General features: G+C 49.3%; 1 protein-coding gene across 2 annotated transcripts in view; it reads right to left on the reverse strand.

The window, feature by feature from the left end:
• LOC149326985 (uncharacterized) overlaps positions 1–20301 on the reverse strand; it is a 60971-nt gene that overhangs the window by 29009 nt on the left and 11661 nt on the right. For both annotated transcript variants that reach the window (XM_089563609.1, XM_089563610.1), the window contains exons 3-6: positions 19329–19412; positions 5768–5831; positions 1916–1953; positions 787–876 (exon numbers count right to left, since the gene is read on the reverse strand). In XM_089563609.1, the coding sequence (XP_089419735.1) occupies positions 787–876; positions 1916–1953; positions 5768–5831; positions 19329–19412 (276 nt within the window). The remainder of the gene's footprint in view (positions 1–786; positions 877–1915; positions 1954–5767; positions 5832–19328; positions 19413–20301) is intronic.

The following is a 20301-nucleotide window of genomic DNA, read 5'->3' on the forward strand; positions in this document are numbered from 1 at the left end:
CCTAGAAGATAGAATCAATAAAGCTAGCTTTGTTGCACAGCGCATCCGAAGTTAGCTCTGGTGCCGGTGTGTACGAGATATATTCCGTAGACCTGCCGGAGGGTTAAGTCATCTGTTGCTGTGAAAGCCATTCGACTGTCTTGTGTGGACAATTATACTGCGAAGCGCGTGTTTTGTTTCTTCGGACGTCTCCATACTCCTCCCATACCTCCCATACTCCGCCTGAAGTGGACATTTTTCGTGCCATTGGCCTACATTTTTTCGAAAAGCTTCAATCTGTCTATGCATTTTTGTTTATTATAGGAAAGGATAATAGCGGTCTGAGACTGTGTAACTCAGAGGAAATTCTGTTGATAGAAAAACGTTACTTCATGGTGCTGTGCCTGCTGTTTGCGGCATATTTTACACTGAAATCACTTTTGTTATTAATATGTAAGGCGCGTGGCTCAATGATACTAGCGTTTGTCGCTGCTGTATTTTGATATGTGTCAGATTAAGCACATGGTGCAATGCATACGAACGAAGAATTCAACAGAACAACAATTTGTTTGGACATAGTGTTTATGGGCGCAGCGAAAACTGACATCGCGCCCAAAAAAAGTGTTATGAGTCATTTCCGAGCCAGCCAGAACCAGCTGACGCTGAACATTTGGGACATTGATGCGCAACTATGCCGTCAGATGTTTTCTAGAAGATTTCACAGTTCCAAACTTTTCTTTTTGCGCTGTGACAATGTGTCATTCTGGGGACGTATAAAACAAACAAAGATGCAAACTCAAGCCTTACTATGCACGCCGTTCCTGAAACATAATGAACAAGGCGAGTTCCCAAGGGGCCTTGATTGCAGGTGTAGCTGCAGTTTGATGCGTATCCTTCCTGAAATATTGCAGTTTCATATGAATAATATTAGAGCTTGTAAGCAAAACATTTCATTGCAGCGAATTGTCTTCCCTTACTGAGTGGCGCCCGACTGCCATTATTCCATGTCGTTTTTTATGGTTAGGCGTTGATAAGGAGAAAACCGCTAAAATTTGTTTCGAAAATGCATTCACAATCCTTGATTTAGGTTTCAAGATGATAAAAGCGCGGTGAATACGCCTTAAGAATTCGGCATCAACATGCAAGGTTTGGTGGCTGATGTATCGACGTAGAAATAGCTGTGATAGAATGAAATTCGTTTTTCTACAGATAGCTTGCCTCGAAAGCGTTTTCCGTAAACATTCAGATGTGTTGCTTTGTTATGAATTATTTGAGCGACAGACTCATTTTTCACGATATTTACGGATCAATGAAATCATAAACGCAAACTTTCAAAACAATTTTAAGTAGTTTATGCTCATAGAGCAATGTATAACAAAAATGCCGGGCGACTATTCCGTGTTAGGGCACAAATTTGCCGCAGCAGGAACTCGACCGTTTGATCTTCGCTGGTGCTTTCTGTTTTCTACGCATTGCTACTGATACCGCTGGCGCTTTGGCTGTTCGCGTCTTTCGTGCTTCGCTGCCGCTTCCGACGCTCACAGCGCTGAGCCCTAGCGGCTTCTTCTTCCCTCTGTGGCCTTAGCCGCCAGAATTCGAGATTTTGGTCATGCCTGGTTGTCGCAACCTTTGCGCACGTCTAGCGTTCAACAGATTCCATCGCAAAACCCAAAGTCGAACACGACAGAGTGCAACGCGGGGCGGGAGACACTGAGCCAGCGCGTAACGTCGCTGACGTCTTGCGAGGGATCAAATCGGTTCGCTTTGGCCTACGCGCCTGCTGCTACCACTGCGCCGACGGAATTCCGGCGCGCAACCGCTAGGGGCCATGAGGTGGTTTAGGGACAAGGCACAACGTTGACTTATGAGAAGAAGGGCCATAATGCTCAGACATTTAAAGTGATAAGCAGGGGAGTTTTCATGTCACTGTACTTACGTCTATGTACATGTTGTCACAAGGCTTAGGGCGAGGACCTGAAAAGGACAAGCACATGAAACCATGAGCCCATAGATGATACTGTAGCAAAACGGTGCAACGGTGTATTGAAAAGTCATGCCGTGAACCATTCGCTACAAAAGAATAATTGGGAAATTCGAACTCGAAAACCGAATACGGAGACCATCATAGACTCCAGCTTAGATGCTTCACATATAACTCGAATTCAAAAAACAAAAAACTGAAGAAAATAGTGTTGTTTTTTTTTTGTGGCGGTGGGCGGCATTTAACATCGCAAAGCGTCTCAGGTCATGATGGATGCCTGTGAAGATAAGTCATCTTCGCTGAGCTAAGGCATCTGATGTAAAGTTAGTTCCTTCTAGATACGAAACTTAAAATTTTGTCACGCGGTATTTATTGAAATAAAAAAAACGCATGCCGTTCTTCAACTTTCTTTTTTCACAATTGCAAGTGTGATAAGGGGGCTTCATTATTAGGGCCATGAGTAAAAACACAATGTGAGCAGAAAGGAAGAATTTTAAATGTTTTCGAGCAAGCATGAATGGAAGCTGCCGCTACCACTTCTGTGACGCCGAGTGTTCTATGGAAACGCTAAAAGACGTCCCATTGATTTCACACATAGATTAGTTTTTCTGGAGGGAAAAAGAGCCCAGGAACAGGGACACAAGAAAAGAAGACGACGGGACAGGCGCTGTCCCGTTTTCTCAAGATGTACAGAGGGCAAAACACATGCCTAGAACAACCAAACTCTGCGTTCCGGAGCTCCCAAAGCCGCTGCAACCAAGAAAGCAAAAAATTACGATGAAATTCTATGAGTTTAATAGCCCATGTTAACATCCAGACCATTTTTAACCAAATCTAATCGCTAGTTATCGCGTGTTACGCCAGAAACACGCTCAGAGAGTGTTCTAGACATGCGTTTTGCCCTCTGTACCAACTCGCTCAACTCGCCGTTTTACTGTAGTTTTTCTGGGATGAGGTGGTTGTTATTAGGACACTCATATTAGAAAACATGAGAAGAAAAGCATTAATAAAAGCTTAAAACGTCCTCTTTTACGTTAATGGCTCTCGTTACCACCCACGTTTGAGAAAAAGGTAAAAATGAACTATACAAAAAGACACATTTTTTTTGTCCGGCCGTACAATAGGTTTCAGCCCTACAACATGCCATACTAAAGGACAAACAAAAGTTTAAGTGGCGTTTCAAGCAAAGCTGCCGCATACGTGCAGATGCAGGGGTCAGCAGGTATCAAGGTAACTTAGTTGGCAGAGTAACAGACGTCTTGGCGGACTTCAAAGAACCGGTGCATCAGGCTACCGTAATCTGGTTAACTAGTTTCCTAGAAGTAATAATGAAAACAGAGTAACGAATGAGCATAACAGTAGAACACAAATGACAGGACCAGCGCTCTCTAGAGGTTTTCGCTTCGACGTAGGCGCTGGCCCTGTTTTCCTTTTCGTGTGTTTTTCCGTGTGTTTTTTTTGTTCATTGATCTCATCATCAGTAAGCTCTTTGTATGACTGACTATCTCTTAAGCGTTTGATTGGTTTTGTCTGTTCCTTGGTTTGTTATGCAGCGTAGATATGGACTTTGTTTTGTTATGAATTTGTTGCTCCCTGTTGGCTTGGTAAATAATTAACTCCATGAATTGCTTTGTATGCTTCGTGTGTGATATATTGACTGATGATTTGATATACTACGGCAGCAATGATTCCTTGGGTTGGCGGTATGTTGCTGTATTTTACTTCGTATCCATTTGCGAATCAGCTTGATTGTCGTACTAAACTCACTGGTCCTTTCGTATGTGTTCTACTTCTGTCCTCGTTCGTTACGCCGTTTTCATTACATCTTCAAGTATGAACCAACTAGCCCAAGCAATAATTTTGCTTAATTGCTCAGAGTTACCTTTGTAACGATCACAAGTACCGGATTGCAATTGGTCATCCGTAGCTATCGTTCGCAATAGCCAGATCAGTATTCAGAATTTCGGAAACAACTTTGGCCCTGAGGATCACCTAACTTACCCGTCTAGCGTGCCAAACAAAACACTTGGTCTTGAAAAGAGAGCAGTAATAGGGCGCGCTAGGCAATGCTCGTAGGTCCACGGGAGTTAGTGGCGCACGTGTGGCGTGACCTCAGTTCCGTCCGCACTGTGGTAGTTGCCGCTGCTCTTTGCTACAATCGCTGGTCCAGCCCACGCTTAGGGGCGGTGACGTGACGCATGCGTCGTGGAGTCATGTGCGCCGAGGCGCGTTTCTTGGCGCACGCCAAAGACCCATGCTTTATTCATAAGCACATCTTTTCGCGCAAGGGAGCCGAAATTTTAGAGACTTAGCGCAGTGACAAATTACTTTTCTGAAATTATAGGTGGTATGTGGCTGTTCTTGACGGCGGCCACAAATCACAGACGCAGCGAAGCGTTTAACTTTAATAGGTAAACAGTTGCCTCTCAGGTTAACCAGCTGAGTAGGTATTATGATTCACCTCATTTTTCATCGCTTCTAAGTATTACATTAATACTGCGCACTAGCCGCCTTGGGACCTGAGAAGGCTAGTTTTCTAAAAACTAGCGGAGAGGTTATCTCACACACGGTAGAGTAAAGAGAAAAATAAAATTGAAACAATATTTACAAAACGGCTACCAAAAAAAAATTCTGTGAAAATTGCACGAAGATATACCTCCAAATATTTCATGTTTCTGGCAAGGACACCTGCCATGTTGTAAAGTACTCAAAATAGCGTAGATGAGAAGAAGTAGACTTTGCTTAAGAAAATGCTATTTCCCTGCCTTTTGTAACACCCACTGCGGTAGGCAATGATAAGGAAACGCACTGATGTTTTCTAATACTGGCACTGGCACTGATACTGGCTCATCAGATTGGCACAGAGCGGTTAAAACTGATCGCAGGCGATATAACGAGCTTCGTCTTTGTATTTTAAAACCTGTCAGAGTTTTTTTAACCTTCATCTCTACAACATTAGCGTAGGAGAAGAGAGCATCTGTATGATATATTGCCAACACAGACTGCCAGCGAAACTGCTTCAACAATGGTTAGAATTCACCGGAAACATTACGCAGTGAAACTATGCGTGCTATGCTCTGCAAAAGACGTCTCGTTACTTTGAGTGGAGGGCTGAAGGCAGCCATTCAGCACAGGTGACGACACAGAAATCATGATAAAAATATGGCCATCGACCACTGCCGCCTGACTTATTGCCGTAGTTTTTCTTTCAATTGCGTCGTCCGTGGATTATAGTCTCCCTTGGTTATATTAACAGTGCCACTTTAGCCTCATCATAACGAACATTTAAGGGGACAGGACAGAGGAAAACATTGTCATACCAAAAGCGGATGAAACAGCTTCGCATGCGTTGTCGTATTGCGCAAGACTATAAATAAATATTTGTGGACGTTCTTACGATTTATTTATGCAGGGAGCAATCAAACGATCTTTGATTTGGTTTCGCAGTTTTACCGGCTGAAATTTTCTGGAATCGCTTAAAATTTCAGCGTGCAGTTTAAATTTAAACTAACTACTTAATAATCTCATTCATTCGTTCTCCAAAAACATCGAAATCTAGCTAAACCGAACGGAGTAATCAAAAAGCAATGCTTAAAACACATATTGGTACATATAAATGCGTGTTGAACTCTGTTGTTATGCCGAAGTTGTATTCAAGAGAACTGAAAAAAGCATATTGTTGAGATACCGAGGTTCAGCCTTTATTTTGGTTCAGGAAAGGCCTAATCAACCACTAAGCTTAGCTCGTTTAAGGCTACCAGCCAAACCTCTATAGTGCACCATCGTCACTTCCAGTAACATACTTACGAGGCAGGGCAGTGCAGACGCCTTTGGAGCATTGGCCTATATTCCACCATCCCCAATTATTGAACTGGAACCAGATGCGAAGTACATTTTAATGCCCGGGCGTTGAGAGGCCCCTTCAGGACACAAGCTGAAGTTTTAGCTGTTGGCTTTGGCTTTGCGTCAAGAAAATGCGGATTGGTCAGGAGGGTCCTGACGTCATAACCACACAGCCATGTGAGGGTAATTTAACACTTCACAATGAGCACAAAAAAAATAATGATAACATGATTACGCAATTCTCCATCGGTGTACAAGGCCGAGACGTAATGCCACCACAAACGCTGTGCCTCTGAAAAATTGTATTACTTTCTAAAATTAAAGCCGTCGACCCGGTACTCCAGCCAACGCTCCTTGGGTCCTGAGCGCGGCGCGCTACCCCTCGGCCACTGAAGACCGTTCGATGGATTTTTTTGAAAGGAGGCCTGGTGTGTTTTGTGCTAAAAGGGGAAGAAAAATTTGAATAACAAAATGCACAGAGGTGTCTGTGCTAGCGAAGTTATGTTCAAAGTGGACACCAGAACGCTTAGCAGACCCATAAAGGCTATCCCGTCATAATATTAAGGCGGAGCTTGAGAGACCCATGAACTTAAGTTCAAAGGTTCCCACTTCAGCGGCTAATGCACAGCTGGCAGTTAGTTTTCAGCGGAAATACTTTGTGCTGTGCCTAAAAACTATACACTGTTAGTTTTCTGAAATCTACACCCTGCTGTACTTGCTTAGTGGCGAGCGCGTTAGCGGCAAGTTCCTGTTTTAATATGTGTCCCCGCATTTGCCAGAATTCACGTGATGTATAATTACTAATTTAATAACGAGTTCATCAGTTTGAACAGACTAACTACACAGGTGGTCATTGCAGCACTCAACAGGAACTCTGTGTAAAATCCTTGCAGCTTCAAAAGAATCCTAATTACCACGCACATTACTATCTCAAAAACCTGAAAGAGAATCGCATATATATTTGAATTCTTATGAACATCCTAAATGTACCGTTTTTGTTTGTTTCAGCTGGGTGAAATGCGCTTTTGCAGCTATTACAAAGTAGCTAAACAATGCAAATAGCGATGATGAGATTCCATTTCATTTCAAAGTTTATGGTAGCATAAGATACGTAGTTTGAATGTATTTTTTTTAATGACAAGCGCATGAAATTTCTCCCGTTCGCTGAAGGATCATTGTTAACATAAGTTAGAACAGGCAGCCATGAAAGACGTTCTTATAGCAATAAATTAATCAACTGTTACCAAACTTCCGTCCTTTAGGGTATTGCCGCGAATCTTTGTAGCGTTTGTATGTTGTATTTTTTTGTTCATGCTTATGCTTCAAGGCTGCCGGCACGCCGCTTTATTGCTTCGTTTGTGGCGCAAGACGCACCTAGAATTATCTCGATTGATCATATCCAGGCGGAGCGGATTCTACCTTGTGCCAGAAGGTTCTAGTAACTTCCCAAGCTTTATCTCGAATGTTCGCTGTCAGCTTTAAAAAGAACGGCCGACAGCGGCGGGAATTGTTCGACGACCGCCGAGCACGCTTGTTGCTACGCCGCCGCCGAGTGATTCAGTTGTTTGCGGGCGCAAGTCAGCCCAAATAAAGAGTTTCGTTACGAAGACATTCTCGCTGTGTTCCTGTTCGCCGGACTGCAGTCACCACTACGTGACATCTGGTGGAGGTGCTAACGGATGTCCCTGTCGCCCTCACCCCCTGGGAGCCGTCAGAGCAGCCCGAGCCGTCTCGAAGAAGATCGCGCGAAAGCCGCAAAAGCCGTCCCCCCCCCCCCCCCCCCCCCCCGCAGGCGAAGGGCGAAACAGCCGTCGTCTCCAGAGGTGTCCACCAGAATTCGGGTTGCTACCGGGCCCCACGCGAGCAAAGAAGGACCACCCAATTTCGACTTCAGCCATGGCTACGACACCAGCATTCATTATTTTACATCAGCCTCGACTGCCGCCCACGTTCAACGCTTCACCGGGCGAGGATGCCGAGGAATGGCTGGAACAGTTTGAGCGTGTCGCCATGTTCAACAGTTGGGACGACCAGACTAAAATGAGCCACGTTTTCTCTGCCTTCGAAGGACCAGCGAGAATTTGGTTCGAGAACAACGAAGATTCTCTAGCGACGTGGGAATTATTCAAACGGGAGTTCCTGAAGGTCTTCACGATCATCATCAGGAAAGAAAGAGCCCAACTGCATCGACACTCACGCATCGAACACCCGAAAGAGTCAGTAACCGCATATGTGGAAGATATGAGGCGCATTTTTCGACGAGTCGATCCTGACATGACGGAGGAAAAGAAGGTGGAGCTATTGATGCGTGGCGCAAAAGAGGCACTTTTCGGAGGTCTGACTCGCAACCCACCGAAGACGGTCGCGGAATTCACCAGTGAAGCAGCCGCCATAGAGAGAACCTTGGAAGCGCGAGCCCGTCATTTTCCTCGACAGCCCCAAGTGACCTCGACTGCCCTCTCGGATGGCACAGCATTCGGAGGCAGCCTGCGGGATATTATCCGCGAAATTGTACGGGAAGAGCTGCGTCGCCTGCTGCTATCTTCCAACCAGCCTCAAGTAGCGACCCTTGAGGAAATCGTACGCGAAATCGTACGCTTGGCTCCCCGTCATCTGCGCCTCCAGTTGAAGCTCCAACCTCAACCTACGCTGCTGCACTACGCAGTCCTCAGCCCAAACGCGAGAGCCGAAGTCCGCCTGTTCGGCGTGAACCAGCTGTTCCCGAACGCCGTCCCGCGGCCCCTCCGAAAACACACACGTTGGTAACCGTAACGCAAGGGAACTGTAGAGGCTTCAAGGCTCGCCAGAAACGCGCGAACCTGCGCCTCTACCTAGAAACTTTCGAGGCTTTACCCGCCGTGGTCGCCCTCCAGGAGCCAGGAGCGGCGGCCAAATTCACTAACTACGTGACGTTCCAGCGAGACCCCTCGTCGTGTCTCCTCGTACACAAGTCGTACACAGCCACCGAAATCGACCTCGATCTCAACATACCGTACTCGTACGCCATAGTAAGGATCCTTCCTCTTCGCCGATCGGATCCTCCCTTGCACGTACTTAATGTATACTGCTCCCCGAAACTGAAGCGAGTGATCTTCGCGGACCTCTTTAGCTGTGCACTTCAAGAGGCGGGTCGCGACCCCCTGCTGATTGTGGGCGAATTCAACGCCCCTAGCCAGCTATGGGGCTATCGTAAGGAGGAAGAGCGCGGGCGCGTGCTGGCGGAGTTAGCGTCCACACTGGGCCTCACCCTCCTCACCGACCCGGCATTTCCTACTCGCGTAGGCAACTCGGTGACCCGAGACACATGCCCGGACCTCACCTTCACTCGCAACATAAGACACGCAGACTGGATCAACACCGAGGATACTCTCGGCAGCGACCACTGCATCATCAACACCACTGCTTATACACGCCCCCTAAGCGCCCTACCACACTAGCACGCATCCCCAATTGGACCACCTTTCGCAAAAATTTCCCGTCCGACACCAACAACACGAACATCAAAGAGCAGGGATACGCAAACTGGTCCCGGTCAGTAATATCGCACATTCGCTCCCATGCGAAGCAGATACAGCTCACCGAGGTGGTCACGGACGTGGACAACCACCTCCTCCACCTCTGGGAAGCGCGCCGCGGCCTCACGCGCCGCTGGAAGCGCCAGAAACACAAGAAGCTCAAAGCGCGCATTGCGGACCTCACCCGGCAGGCAGCAGAGTACGCGGCCCAACTCGCTGACTCAAACTGGGTAGACCGCTGCAACACGGTGGCGAGGCAGATGTCGAGCCGCAACACGTGGCGGCTCTTCCGAGCCCTCATCAACCCAACACATACCCGCACAGAAACGCAGAAGCAACTACACAAAGCCATGCACTCATTCCAAGGAAATACAACGCAGTTGGCACAGGCGCTCCGGGATCTCTACCTGTGCACAAGTCAGGACGCCCGCAGATCGGCCTACTCCTACGCTGGCAGAGAAAACTCGGAGTTGGATAAGCCTTTCCAGCTTCACGATCTGCGGGCGGGTCTGGCCAAAATGAAGAGGGGCACCACGCCGGGCCGGGACAAGGTCACCGTCAAACTTTTGGCGAACCTTCCTGATTCAGCGTACCAGTGCCTTTTAGAATACATCAATGCGATATGGACGGGGGAAACCAGCCCCTTTGACTGGAAAACGGCCCTTGTCACCTTCATCCCGAAGGCCGGAAAACCGATCGACACGGACCACCTCCGCCCCATCTCTCTCACCTCGTGTGTGGGCAAATTGATGGAGACGATGGTGCGGGATCGGCTGTCCAAGTACCTCGAATAGCATAACTACTTCGCGGACACAATGTTCGGATTTCGCCCACATAGATCCGCACAGGATGTCCTGCTCCAACTCGACCGCGAAATCTTGAACCCCATTACACACCCCCAAAACGACAAAATAGTCCTTGCGCTCGACCTGAAAGGAGCGTTCGATAACGTAACTCACGAGATTATACTCAAACATTTGAGTCAAACTCACTGCGGCACCAATACCTTCAATTACGTTAAACAATTTCTCACGGACAGACTATCCTACATCAGAATACAGGACGAAGAGCACGGACCTTTCCTGCTCGGCACGAGGGGGACTCCAGAAGGCGCGGTGCTGTCCCCTCTGCTATTCAACATTGCCATGATGCGCCTACGCGCCCCACTGGGTGCGGTCGAAGGGGTCCAGCACGCGCTGTAGGCCGACGACATCACCATCTGGGCTATGCAAGGGCGCCTGGGGGATATGGAGACCAGCCTGCAAACGGCCGCCAGCATAGTGGACCGCTATGCTCGAGACTGTGGTCTGAAATGCTCAACGCAGAAATCGGAATTCGTGCATTTGCTTCCCTCGCGCACATGCTCGACCCAAATCAATCTCTCGTTGCAAAGCGGTCCCATTCGCGAATCCAAGGAAATCAGAGTCCTCGGACTTTTCATACACAACCAGCGACGATGCGACACAACACTCGCGAAGCTCCGGCAGGTGGGGGACCAGGTGGGCCGCCTGGTCCGCCGGGTTTCCAGCAAGCGCGGTGGGTTACGATGCAAAGACGCCTTGCGGCTGGCGAACGCATTCGTGACCAGTCGAATCTTGCATTCGACTCCCTATCTCCACATGCGGAAACAGGAGGAAGATGCCCTCGAGGTCATCCTCCGCAAAATTATGAAACGAGCGCTGGACCTCCCGGTCTCTACCTCTACTAGCCGCCTTTTGGCACTGGGGATGGTTAACACTTTTAGGGAGCTTCGGGAGGCCCACCTCAACAACCAATACACTCGTCTCACAAAGACAGGGTCGGGTCGCCGCCTTTTAGCCCGACTTCACATCCAGCACACTCAATTCACAGAGGAGAGATGCCGCCTTCCCGTACACTGGAGACGCGCCCTTCACGTGCAGCCTCTCCCCACCAATATGTCCAAAGAAGACCATAATGGCAGGCGCCTGGCGCGGGCGGAAGCCGTGGACCGCCATTTTCGGAGCAAACCAGGAGTCTTCTACGTGGACGCGTCCTGCCCGGACCCCAGGGGATGGTACACGGCCGCGGTCGTCCACGAGGGTAAAACAGTAGACGCCCTTACTTTCAAGGCCCAGTCAGCAATTCACGCAGAAGAGGTTGCCATCGCTTTGGCAGCCTCTCACACCTCCTCCAAATACATAATCACCGACTCGCGAGGGGCTTGCCGTAACGGCGCGCAAGGGTGGGTTACTCCCCTAGCTTATAGAATTCACGAAAATTGTAGCCGAGACTCGCATCCCGCGCACCGATCTCTCGTTTGGGCTCCAGGTCACCAAGGCGTCCACGGAAATCAGGCAGCCGACGCCGCCGCCCGCGCGCTCTCTCTCCGGGCATTTCCCACGGGACCCGACGCCGACCAGGACACTGATTTCACTCCGATTTATACATGATTTTAGTTTCGATACCTGGGCGCCGCCATGTTTGTTTTACTCGAGCGCCGCCTACCGCCGACGCCATCTTGGGCTGATAATTTGCAGCCGGTGGGCTGCAGACGAAGCAGCGTGCGATCTCTGAAAGTGTCATTCGCCCGTTTCATTCCTGCCAAGCCTAGAAATTTTGGGTTGGGGTTCGCCTCGTGTCCATCCTCGTGTGTGCTATGCCATTAGCTCCTGCAATAACCATTTGGGAGCAAGCGACCATTCCTCGACGCAGCGTACGATCAGCATCGGTGAGTGCCATACTCGCAGTTCACGCGTGCTTTTTTGTCGCCGGTTGCCTGTAGGGCAAATGCGGCACGGTGTTGCATGTTAGAAAAACGAAAGAAAAATGTGTTGAAACACAAGATCGCGGAGAGCAATGAATATCTAGTTTTTCGTGGAGCTCAGTTTTTCTTGAACGTTTTCGCTGCCTGCTTGGACATGGCGAGTGGGACAGTTTAGGTGCTGAGCTTGCGACAGAATACCCCGTTTACAAACTAAACATTTGGAAACAGCGGGTACATGACCGAAATGAATCCACTTCTGATGATTAGAATGTTTGTTTGCGGAGATACGCGCGACGAAATTGAAATTCGGCCCCTCCTGCCGCTTGCGTAGGGCTGTTCGTACTACGAGCGATACAAGCCAGTTGACTGAAAGTAATTCGCGTTCTAGCCTTCTCCGCTCCCGTCAGTATTCACTGGTGCACAAATACCAGAAAATGTGCAATTACACGATGTAATAGGTTGGTACGCCAATGGAACCCTATTACCACTTACTGACAGGCAGAATCGCCGCACCTGTGTTGAGAATTCTAATCTTAATCGGGTCAAGGCACTGCTCAAGGCGCTGCGTTTGTTGTGTCTCCAGCTCGGTTGTGCATAGTGTGGATTTTTTTTTAGTGCATTCGATGCGATTGCAGTCGAATAATTTATTACAATGCATGGCAGAGTTTACCGTCCTGTGCATGCCGTGTATTTTTTCATCTTACGTTGCCATGGCGGCATTTTTCCTCACTTTGCAGTTGGGTAAAAGTTCATGTCGCCGCTTCTATTCATGCCATGCTGTGCTAATTAAATTAGTATTTTTGCACTAACAACATGTTTATTTTTTTTTTCAGATGGCGGTCCCCACACCCTCCCGATATTGACGATCATGTGGGGCAGCGAAACGAAGTTGTGGCCAAATTTGTGAAGTCCTCACATAGTGTACTGCTGAATTAAAAGGGCTGTGCCAAGGCCGTCCAAATTCTGATCTCTTAAAATTATGCACAGATTATAGCTTGGTAATCCAGGCGCTGCGCTTCGTTCCGCGCCCGATATTAGGCACAGGCAGTGGGTTTGTTTCTGTCTGCATTTCGTTCACTAAGTGCGCTAACGTTTAAGCTTTTTGTTGGCGCAAGTATTTTTTGTTCCACAACTACGCCCACTGCCAATGCAACTCGGGACCGGCGGAAAAGCGGTGAAGAAATGGACACCGCAGACGTGCTGAGACCTTCGCATAACATGGTGCGCGTACATACTGGCGGCGTTTGTTTTTTTCTACTTTCGTCGACTATTTCCGCAACCGACAATAAAAGTGTGATGTCTAGAAGACGTTGGTGTTCCGTACAACATTGCTGCTTTTGTTGTACAGACGCAAACACGCGCTTGACCGGTAGCTAAGCAGCCGCGGACGTTGCTCGGCGCGCCGGATTATCAGCCCAGGGGAGGACGGCAACAGTGGGGTGTCGCGCAGCGCACGTGTTCGAGAGTATTTCTCCCTCTCCTGCCCGCTCCTCGTAAAATGGTGTATACTTTCAAAGAAATATGCGAGTATTACAAATCCACGCACCAAACTCTTCCCACCCCGTGCAAAGGGCTGGGGAAGGTCAACAAAAGGGTACTCCTGCGCCTGCTCACCAACACGATGTTGTGCCCGGCAACTCTGCAACATTTCAATCCTCAATTCGACGGGCGGTGCTCACACTGTGGGGAGGTGTCTGACACTTACCACATAGTGTGGGCCTGCCAGCAGAACCCATCCCTACCCCCTATCCCAAACCCCACCCGAGAGGATTGGGAGGCGACCCTGTCCGGTTGCTGCACCCTCGAGGCCCAAAGGGCCTTAACGCAGCGCGCCCGGGCTGCGGCAAACGCCAATGGGGTACCTGACTAGGCATCCCACCTAGTGGTTGTAAGGGCGTGACCCTTCAAATCTCGAACCCCAACACCTCTCCCTATGATTTAATAAATGTTTTCACCAGCACCCGCTGCCCCCGCCCGCCCAGCCTACGAACGACGCCCAAACCCCAGGAAGTGCGACGCTGCAGGACTTCCAACAACCGCCCTCTGTGCTTCCAGTGCGGCGAAGCCGGTCATGTACTTCGCCACTACAAGTACAGACGCATCGGTCGGCGTGGTTTCGCCATCGACGCCCCACGACCATTCCCTGGCCAGCGACCACGGGAAATCGACGACTACCTGCACAGAGGGGAGTACGTGTCGTCAAGCCGTCTTTCCCGCTCCCCGTCACCGTCCACCGCACGCTTTGCATCACCGGGCCGCAGCTACGCCGCGGCTGTCCGAGGAAGGTCCCCTAGCCCCCGTAGGGGAAACTAAACAAAGCAACCTGTGGAGGTCAGGTCGGTTGCCGTGGAAACGACGAAGATCCTCAAGCGACCACGCCGTATGAAGACGCCGTACCTACTACGCCAACGACGCAAACAACAACCTCGACCACCACGCGAACCGTCTTCAAAACTACGCCGCCATCAAGAAAAGCTTCGACCACAAGCCCCACCGACGATTTACATATCGGGCGAAGCCGTGACCCGACGCCGAAGACGACGTGCAACGCCAGATCCAGGACATCCGACTTAGAAGTCGTTATCGACTTCCGGAAAGTTACCACTCTAGTCGACACAGGAGCGGATTATTCGATGATGAATGGACAATTCGCTGCGCAGCTGAGGAAAGTAACGACCGCTTGGGACGGCCCACAAATTCGCAAAGCAGGGGGCCATCTCATTACGCCATCAGGACGATGCACAGCACGAGTGACTCTCAAGGGACATACCTATCCCGCGAACTTTGTAGTGCTACAGCAATGTTCCCTCGAAGTGATCTTGGGCATGGATTTCCTTAATGAGCATCAGGCGGTCATCGACCTGCGATGCCAGATGATCACGCTTTCCACGGACGAGGCCATCCCATCGAAGAGGAATCCGGAACATCACGTTTCACTTAGTGTCCTGGAGGAAGAAGTGAGTGTCCCACCCCGCTCAAGCGTCATCATCATTGCAGGCGCCACGGAAGCGAGTTACACTGAAGCCATTATCGAGGGAAACATGCAGTTGCTTCTCGACCGAGGAATCGTCATCGCAAGAGGCATCGCATATTTCCGCAAAGGACAAGCCAAAGTACTGCTGACTAACTTCAGCGAAGAATACCGGCACATTAACAAAGGAACGAAGAATGCTTTCCTCGATGAAATATCCGACGTACGAGACTTCTTAGCCCTCTCCGACCCATCCGCAGAAGATTCGCCTGACCAAGAGAACTCGCCCACTTTCGACATAAACTCAGTCCTGCCCCGGAACCGACAAGACCAGATCCGCAATCTCCTTCGAAGCTACAGCGAGTGCTTTTCGTCGTCGCTGAAGGTGCGAGAAACGCCGATTGCCAAGCATCGCATTATAACCCACCAGCACGCCCGACCACTCCGCCAAAGCCCCTACCGAGTGTCGCCGCGAGAACAAGCCATCCGGGACCAAGTGGAAGAAATGGTTCGCGACGACGTCATCCAAGCGTCAAAGAGCCCCTGGGCCGCACCGGTTGTTCTAGTGAGAAAGAAAGGCGGCACACTTCGATTCTGCGTTGATTACCGCCGCTTGTACAACATCACAAAGAAGGACGTCTAACCACTCCCCCGCATCGACGACACATTGGACCGGCTCTTCGCTGCTAAGTATTTCTCATCGATGGACCTCAAGAGCGGCTACTGGCAAATTCAGGTCGATGAAAGAGATCGCGAGAAGACCGCATTCATCACTCCAGATGGCCTCTTCGAGTTCAAGGTGATGCCATTTGGTCTCTGTTCCGCACCAGCCACATTTCAGCGAGTAATAGACACAGTGCTGGCAGGCCTTAAGTGGCAGATTTGTCTGGTATATTTAGATGACGTCGTTGTCTTCGCCTCGAACTTTGAGGAACACCTAGAAAGGCTTCAAACAGTACTAGACGCAATCATCGTCCGGCCTAACTTTGAAAGCAGAGAAGTGCCCCTTTGCCTATGAACAGCTGGTGTTTCTAGGCCACATCGTTAGCAAGGAGGGAGTACGGCCAGACCCGCAGAAAACAGCTGCTATCGCAATGTTTCCACCACCGGCCCATAAGAAAGCTGTGCGCAGATTCCTCGGACTGTGCGCGTGCTACCGACGATTTGTGAAGAACTTTTCCGACATCTCCGAGCCACTGACCCACCTGACAAAGGCAGACGTGCCATTGAAATGGGAAGCGCCGCAAGTGGAAGCCTTCAAGGAACTTCAGCGTCGTTTATAATTCCCACCGATCCTCGCGCACTTCGATGAAAACGCCGAGACTGATATTCATACCGAAGCAAGTAGTGTGGGACTAGACGCTGTCCGCGTTCAGAAAATTGACGGAGTGGAGAAGGTCATAACGTACGCTAGCCGTTCCCTGTCCAAAAGCCGAAGTTAATTATTCGACAACCGAGAAGGAGTGCCTTGCCATCATCTGGGCTAGGTCGAAATTCCGCCCCTACCTGTACGGACGACCGTTCAAGGTGGTCAGCGATCACCACGCACTGTGCTGGCTCGCCAGGTTGAAGGACCCCTCCGGCCGCCTCGCTCGATGGAGCCTGCGGCTCCAGGAGTTCGATGTAACCGTCGTTTACAAGTCCAGACGCAAGCACTCTGACGCCGACTGCCTGTCATGAGCCCCTGTAGATGCGCCGCCGCCGGACGACGATGAGGACGTCTGCGTAGGACCCATCAGCTCCAGGTCTCCTGCACAACAGCAACTCTCGGACGCCGACATAAAATGCCTGACCGAATACTTGGAAGGCAAGATTTATTCACCCCCCGCCTCTTTCAAGCGAGGATTGTCTTCGTTCTGTTTACAGAACGATGTCCTCGTGAAGAAAAACTTTGCAGCGAACAAGACAGCCTACCTCCTTGTTGTACCTGTCAGTCTGCGCGGAGAAGTCTTTCAGGCCCCACACGGCGAGCCGACAGCTGGACACCTCGGGTTTTCTCGCACCCTCCGCTGCATTCAAGACAAGTATTACTAGCCCCGACTGTCTGCCGATGTCGCAGATTATGTGAAAACCTGCCGAGATTGTCAGCGACGAAAGACCCCTCCAACCCGACCAGCAGGATTTCTGAACCGCAATGAACCCCCCTCAAGGCCCTCTCAGCAGATCGGCATGTACTTGCTTGGCCCTTTCCCGAAATCAACATCTGGAAATAAGTGGATCATCATAGCTACCGACTACCTAACCCGCTACGCCGAGACAAAAGCTCTACCGAACAGAACAGCAGCAGAAGTCGCCAAATTTTTTGGGGAGAACATTCTTCTGCGACACAGCGCCCCCGATGTGCTCATCACTGACAGAGGAACAGCATTCACGGTGGAACTGACGCAAGCCATCCTCCATTACAGCCAAACCAGCCACCGGAGAACAACTGCATACCACCCGCAGACCAACGGACCGACCGAGCGCCTCAACAAAACCATTGCCGATATGCTCGCCATGTATGTCGATGCCAAACACAAGACCTGGGACGTCATCTTGCCTTACGTAGTCTTCGCCTATAACACCGCAGTGCAGGAGACCACCCAGATGACGCCTTTTAGGCTCGTCCACGGCAGAGAGGCCACTATGCTGCCGAACGATACCGAGGAAGATAACGTCGACGTCGCCGCCTACCTACAACGCGCAGAAGAAGCCCGAAGACTTGCCCGATTAAGGATCAAAGACCAGCAGCGGACCGACGCCACACGCTACAACCTACGAAGACGCAACGCGCAATACAAGCCAGGAGACCAAGTCTGGGTTTGGACGCCCAGTCGCCGCCAAGGATTGAGTGAAAAGCTTTTGCGCCGCTATTTCTGCCCGTACAAGGTTCTTCGTCGGCTAGGTGCATTGGACTATGAAGTCGTCCCTGACCAAATGACTGCATCCCAGCGACGCCGCGTACGACCAGTAGTCCATGTCGTACGCCTAAAGCCCTATTATGCACGCTAAAGGACGCCGTGTTTCCACATTCGGTGTTTTTCTTTTTGCACAATCCGTTTTTGATTGTTTATAGCCGCATTATGTTCTAAAGCATCGAGTCGATTCTTCTTTGAGAGGGGAGTAATGCCGCGAATCTTTGTAGCGTTTTTTTGTTGTGTTTATTTGTTCATGCTTCAATGCTGCCGGCACGCCTCTTTATCGCTTCGTTTGTGACGCAAGACGCGGCTATAATTATCTATATTGATCGCATCCAGGCGGAGCCGATTCTACTTTGTGCCAGAAGATTTTAGTAACTTCCCAAGCTTTATCTCGAATGTTCGCTGCGAGCTTTAAAAAGAGAACGGCCGACAGCGGCGGGCGTTCTGTTGGACGACCGCCGAGCACGCTTGTTGCTACGCCGCCGCCGAGTGATTCAGTTCTTTGCGGGCGCAAGTCAGCCCGAATAAAGAGTTTCGTTTCGAAGACATTCTCGCTGTGTTCCTGTTCGCCGGACTGCAGTCACCACTACGTGACAATATTTTAAGAAATTAGCTTCAAACACTTGTCAGACAGCGAAGTAAGGCTTTATAAGAAGCGTACCGAAGTGTTTCCGTTATCAAATGAAGTTTCTGAAGTCAGCACAGCAGTCTCTGCTGTACTCGCATTCTGTCCAGTTTCGAGGCTGGCTGCAAAACGAGAGGGCAGCCGAGAATTTGCCTCGAATTTGAGATTCACTTTGCGCAACTACGCGCAGGCAACAGATTTGAAGCGTGGCAAGAGCCTACATCTCCCTCGGACAAAGAAATAAATCTCATTGCGTATGCTAACAGCTTAAAATTTTTATATCGAATTGGAAGAACCGATTGGCAAACTGGAAATATTGTGAAGGGCTGCGACTAATTACCAGTAGGAGTGCTGCACTTTACTAAAAACCAGGTTATGCTTCCTAAGCACTGCGGACAGGTTAGGACGGATGCTAGGAACTTCATTTTGAAACTTATATTCAAGTTCGGTCTCATTTTCACAAATTCACCGCTTAAACAGATTCGTTCTTTCTAGATTCTTAAACTAGTGCAATTCAGAGCAACTCACTTTAGCACTTCTCCCACTGCAAGTTTCCCTCATTCTCCTCCGATATTCAAGGTTTGCTTACGACATAAAATCGTTGTAATTTATAAGCATCTCAAAGGTGTTTTTTTTCCGGATTAGTGGCACCTGAATTACACAAAAGTTTTCTTAAAACTCATGCAATTTTAGTGATGTTAGCTGTAGGCACACGCAAAGCGTTATCAAGCCGTTGCATATTATACAGATGAATGAGATTCCTAGACAAGGTGCTGCTTTTGTACTTACAAAGCAAGGAAGTCCATCGTGATGTACCCAAGTCCAGCCGTTAGTCGTGTAGCAAGGAGAGACACATGAGTGTAACGGAAGACGCTGCAATAATCAAAGCAATACCGTGATGCAGTGCTCAAACAAAACCCACTGAGAAACGCTATAGATAGTTCCAAATTATTATTTATATTTTATCACCACCATCATCATATCCACCATTCTGTGCTGCGTACAGTGCTTAACAAAGGTCTCTCTTATTCGCCTCTAATAAGCACTGCTGTGCAGCAGCTGGTGCTAATACATCGGCTTTCATCTTCATTATGGGATTTGTCCACATATATCTATGCTATAGCCATGAGTAGCCTCCTGGCGTTTGGGTTCACTGGACTACAGAACAAAGCTGTCAGTGATTTTTCCTGCACAACAAACGCCCCACCAAAGTGTGTTCCGCTCTTTTGCTTAGATAATAGTGTTAAGAACAGAGAACTAAGCTTTTCTGACGCCCACGCATAATTCGAAGCTCTCATTGTAGTTTCGTTTGAGCATTCTTGATTTTAGCATCAATTTACACTACCTCGAGCTGTTGCCTTGTGGGCTCCATTGCATGTCGGAAGCCAGAAGGTGAAAACCCCTCGATATTTGCTCAGCGATTAGAGAAAGACAAAATTAGATACTTCATTTAAGTCATTTCAAACAAATATTCATCGAGACTGTTGCTTACAGACAGTATTTTAGTCGTCCAATGCACACACCAGAAGATTCGCTGCAGATGCGTGACCTCATTTGTTGTGTATTGTAGCATACTAGTTCGGCGCAAATGTAGCTTCAACTAGCTGTTTTCTCCTTTAAGCGAATATGTTTTCAGGCCCCTCTGCTCTCCTGGAGTTCATATTGCATAGATAGGACACACCGCATCTGCTAGCTACAAGCTAATGTTCCTGTTTTTTTATATATATTCTGCATAATGCGCGTACCATGTGCACAGGCACCT

The sequence above is a fragment of the Amblyomma mixtum genome, chromosome 10, assembly GCF_055824585.1.
Source record: "Amblyomma mixtum isolate Tamu chromosome 10, ASM5582458v1, whole genome shotgun sequence".
In the NCBI taxonomy this organism is placed as follows: Eukaryota; Metazoa; Arthropoda; class Arachnida; order Ixodida; family Ixodidae; genus Amblyomma; species Amblyomma mixtum.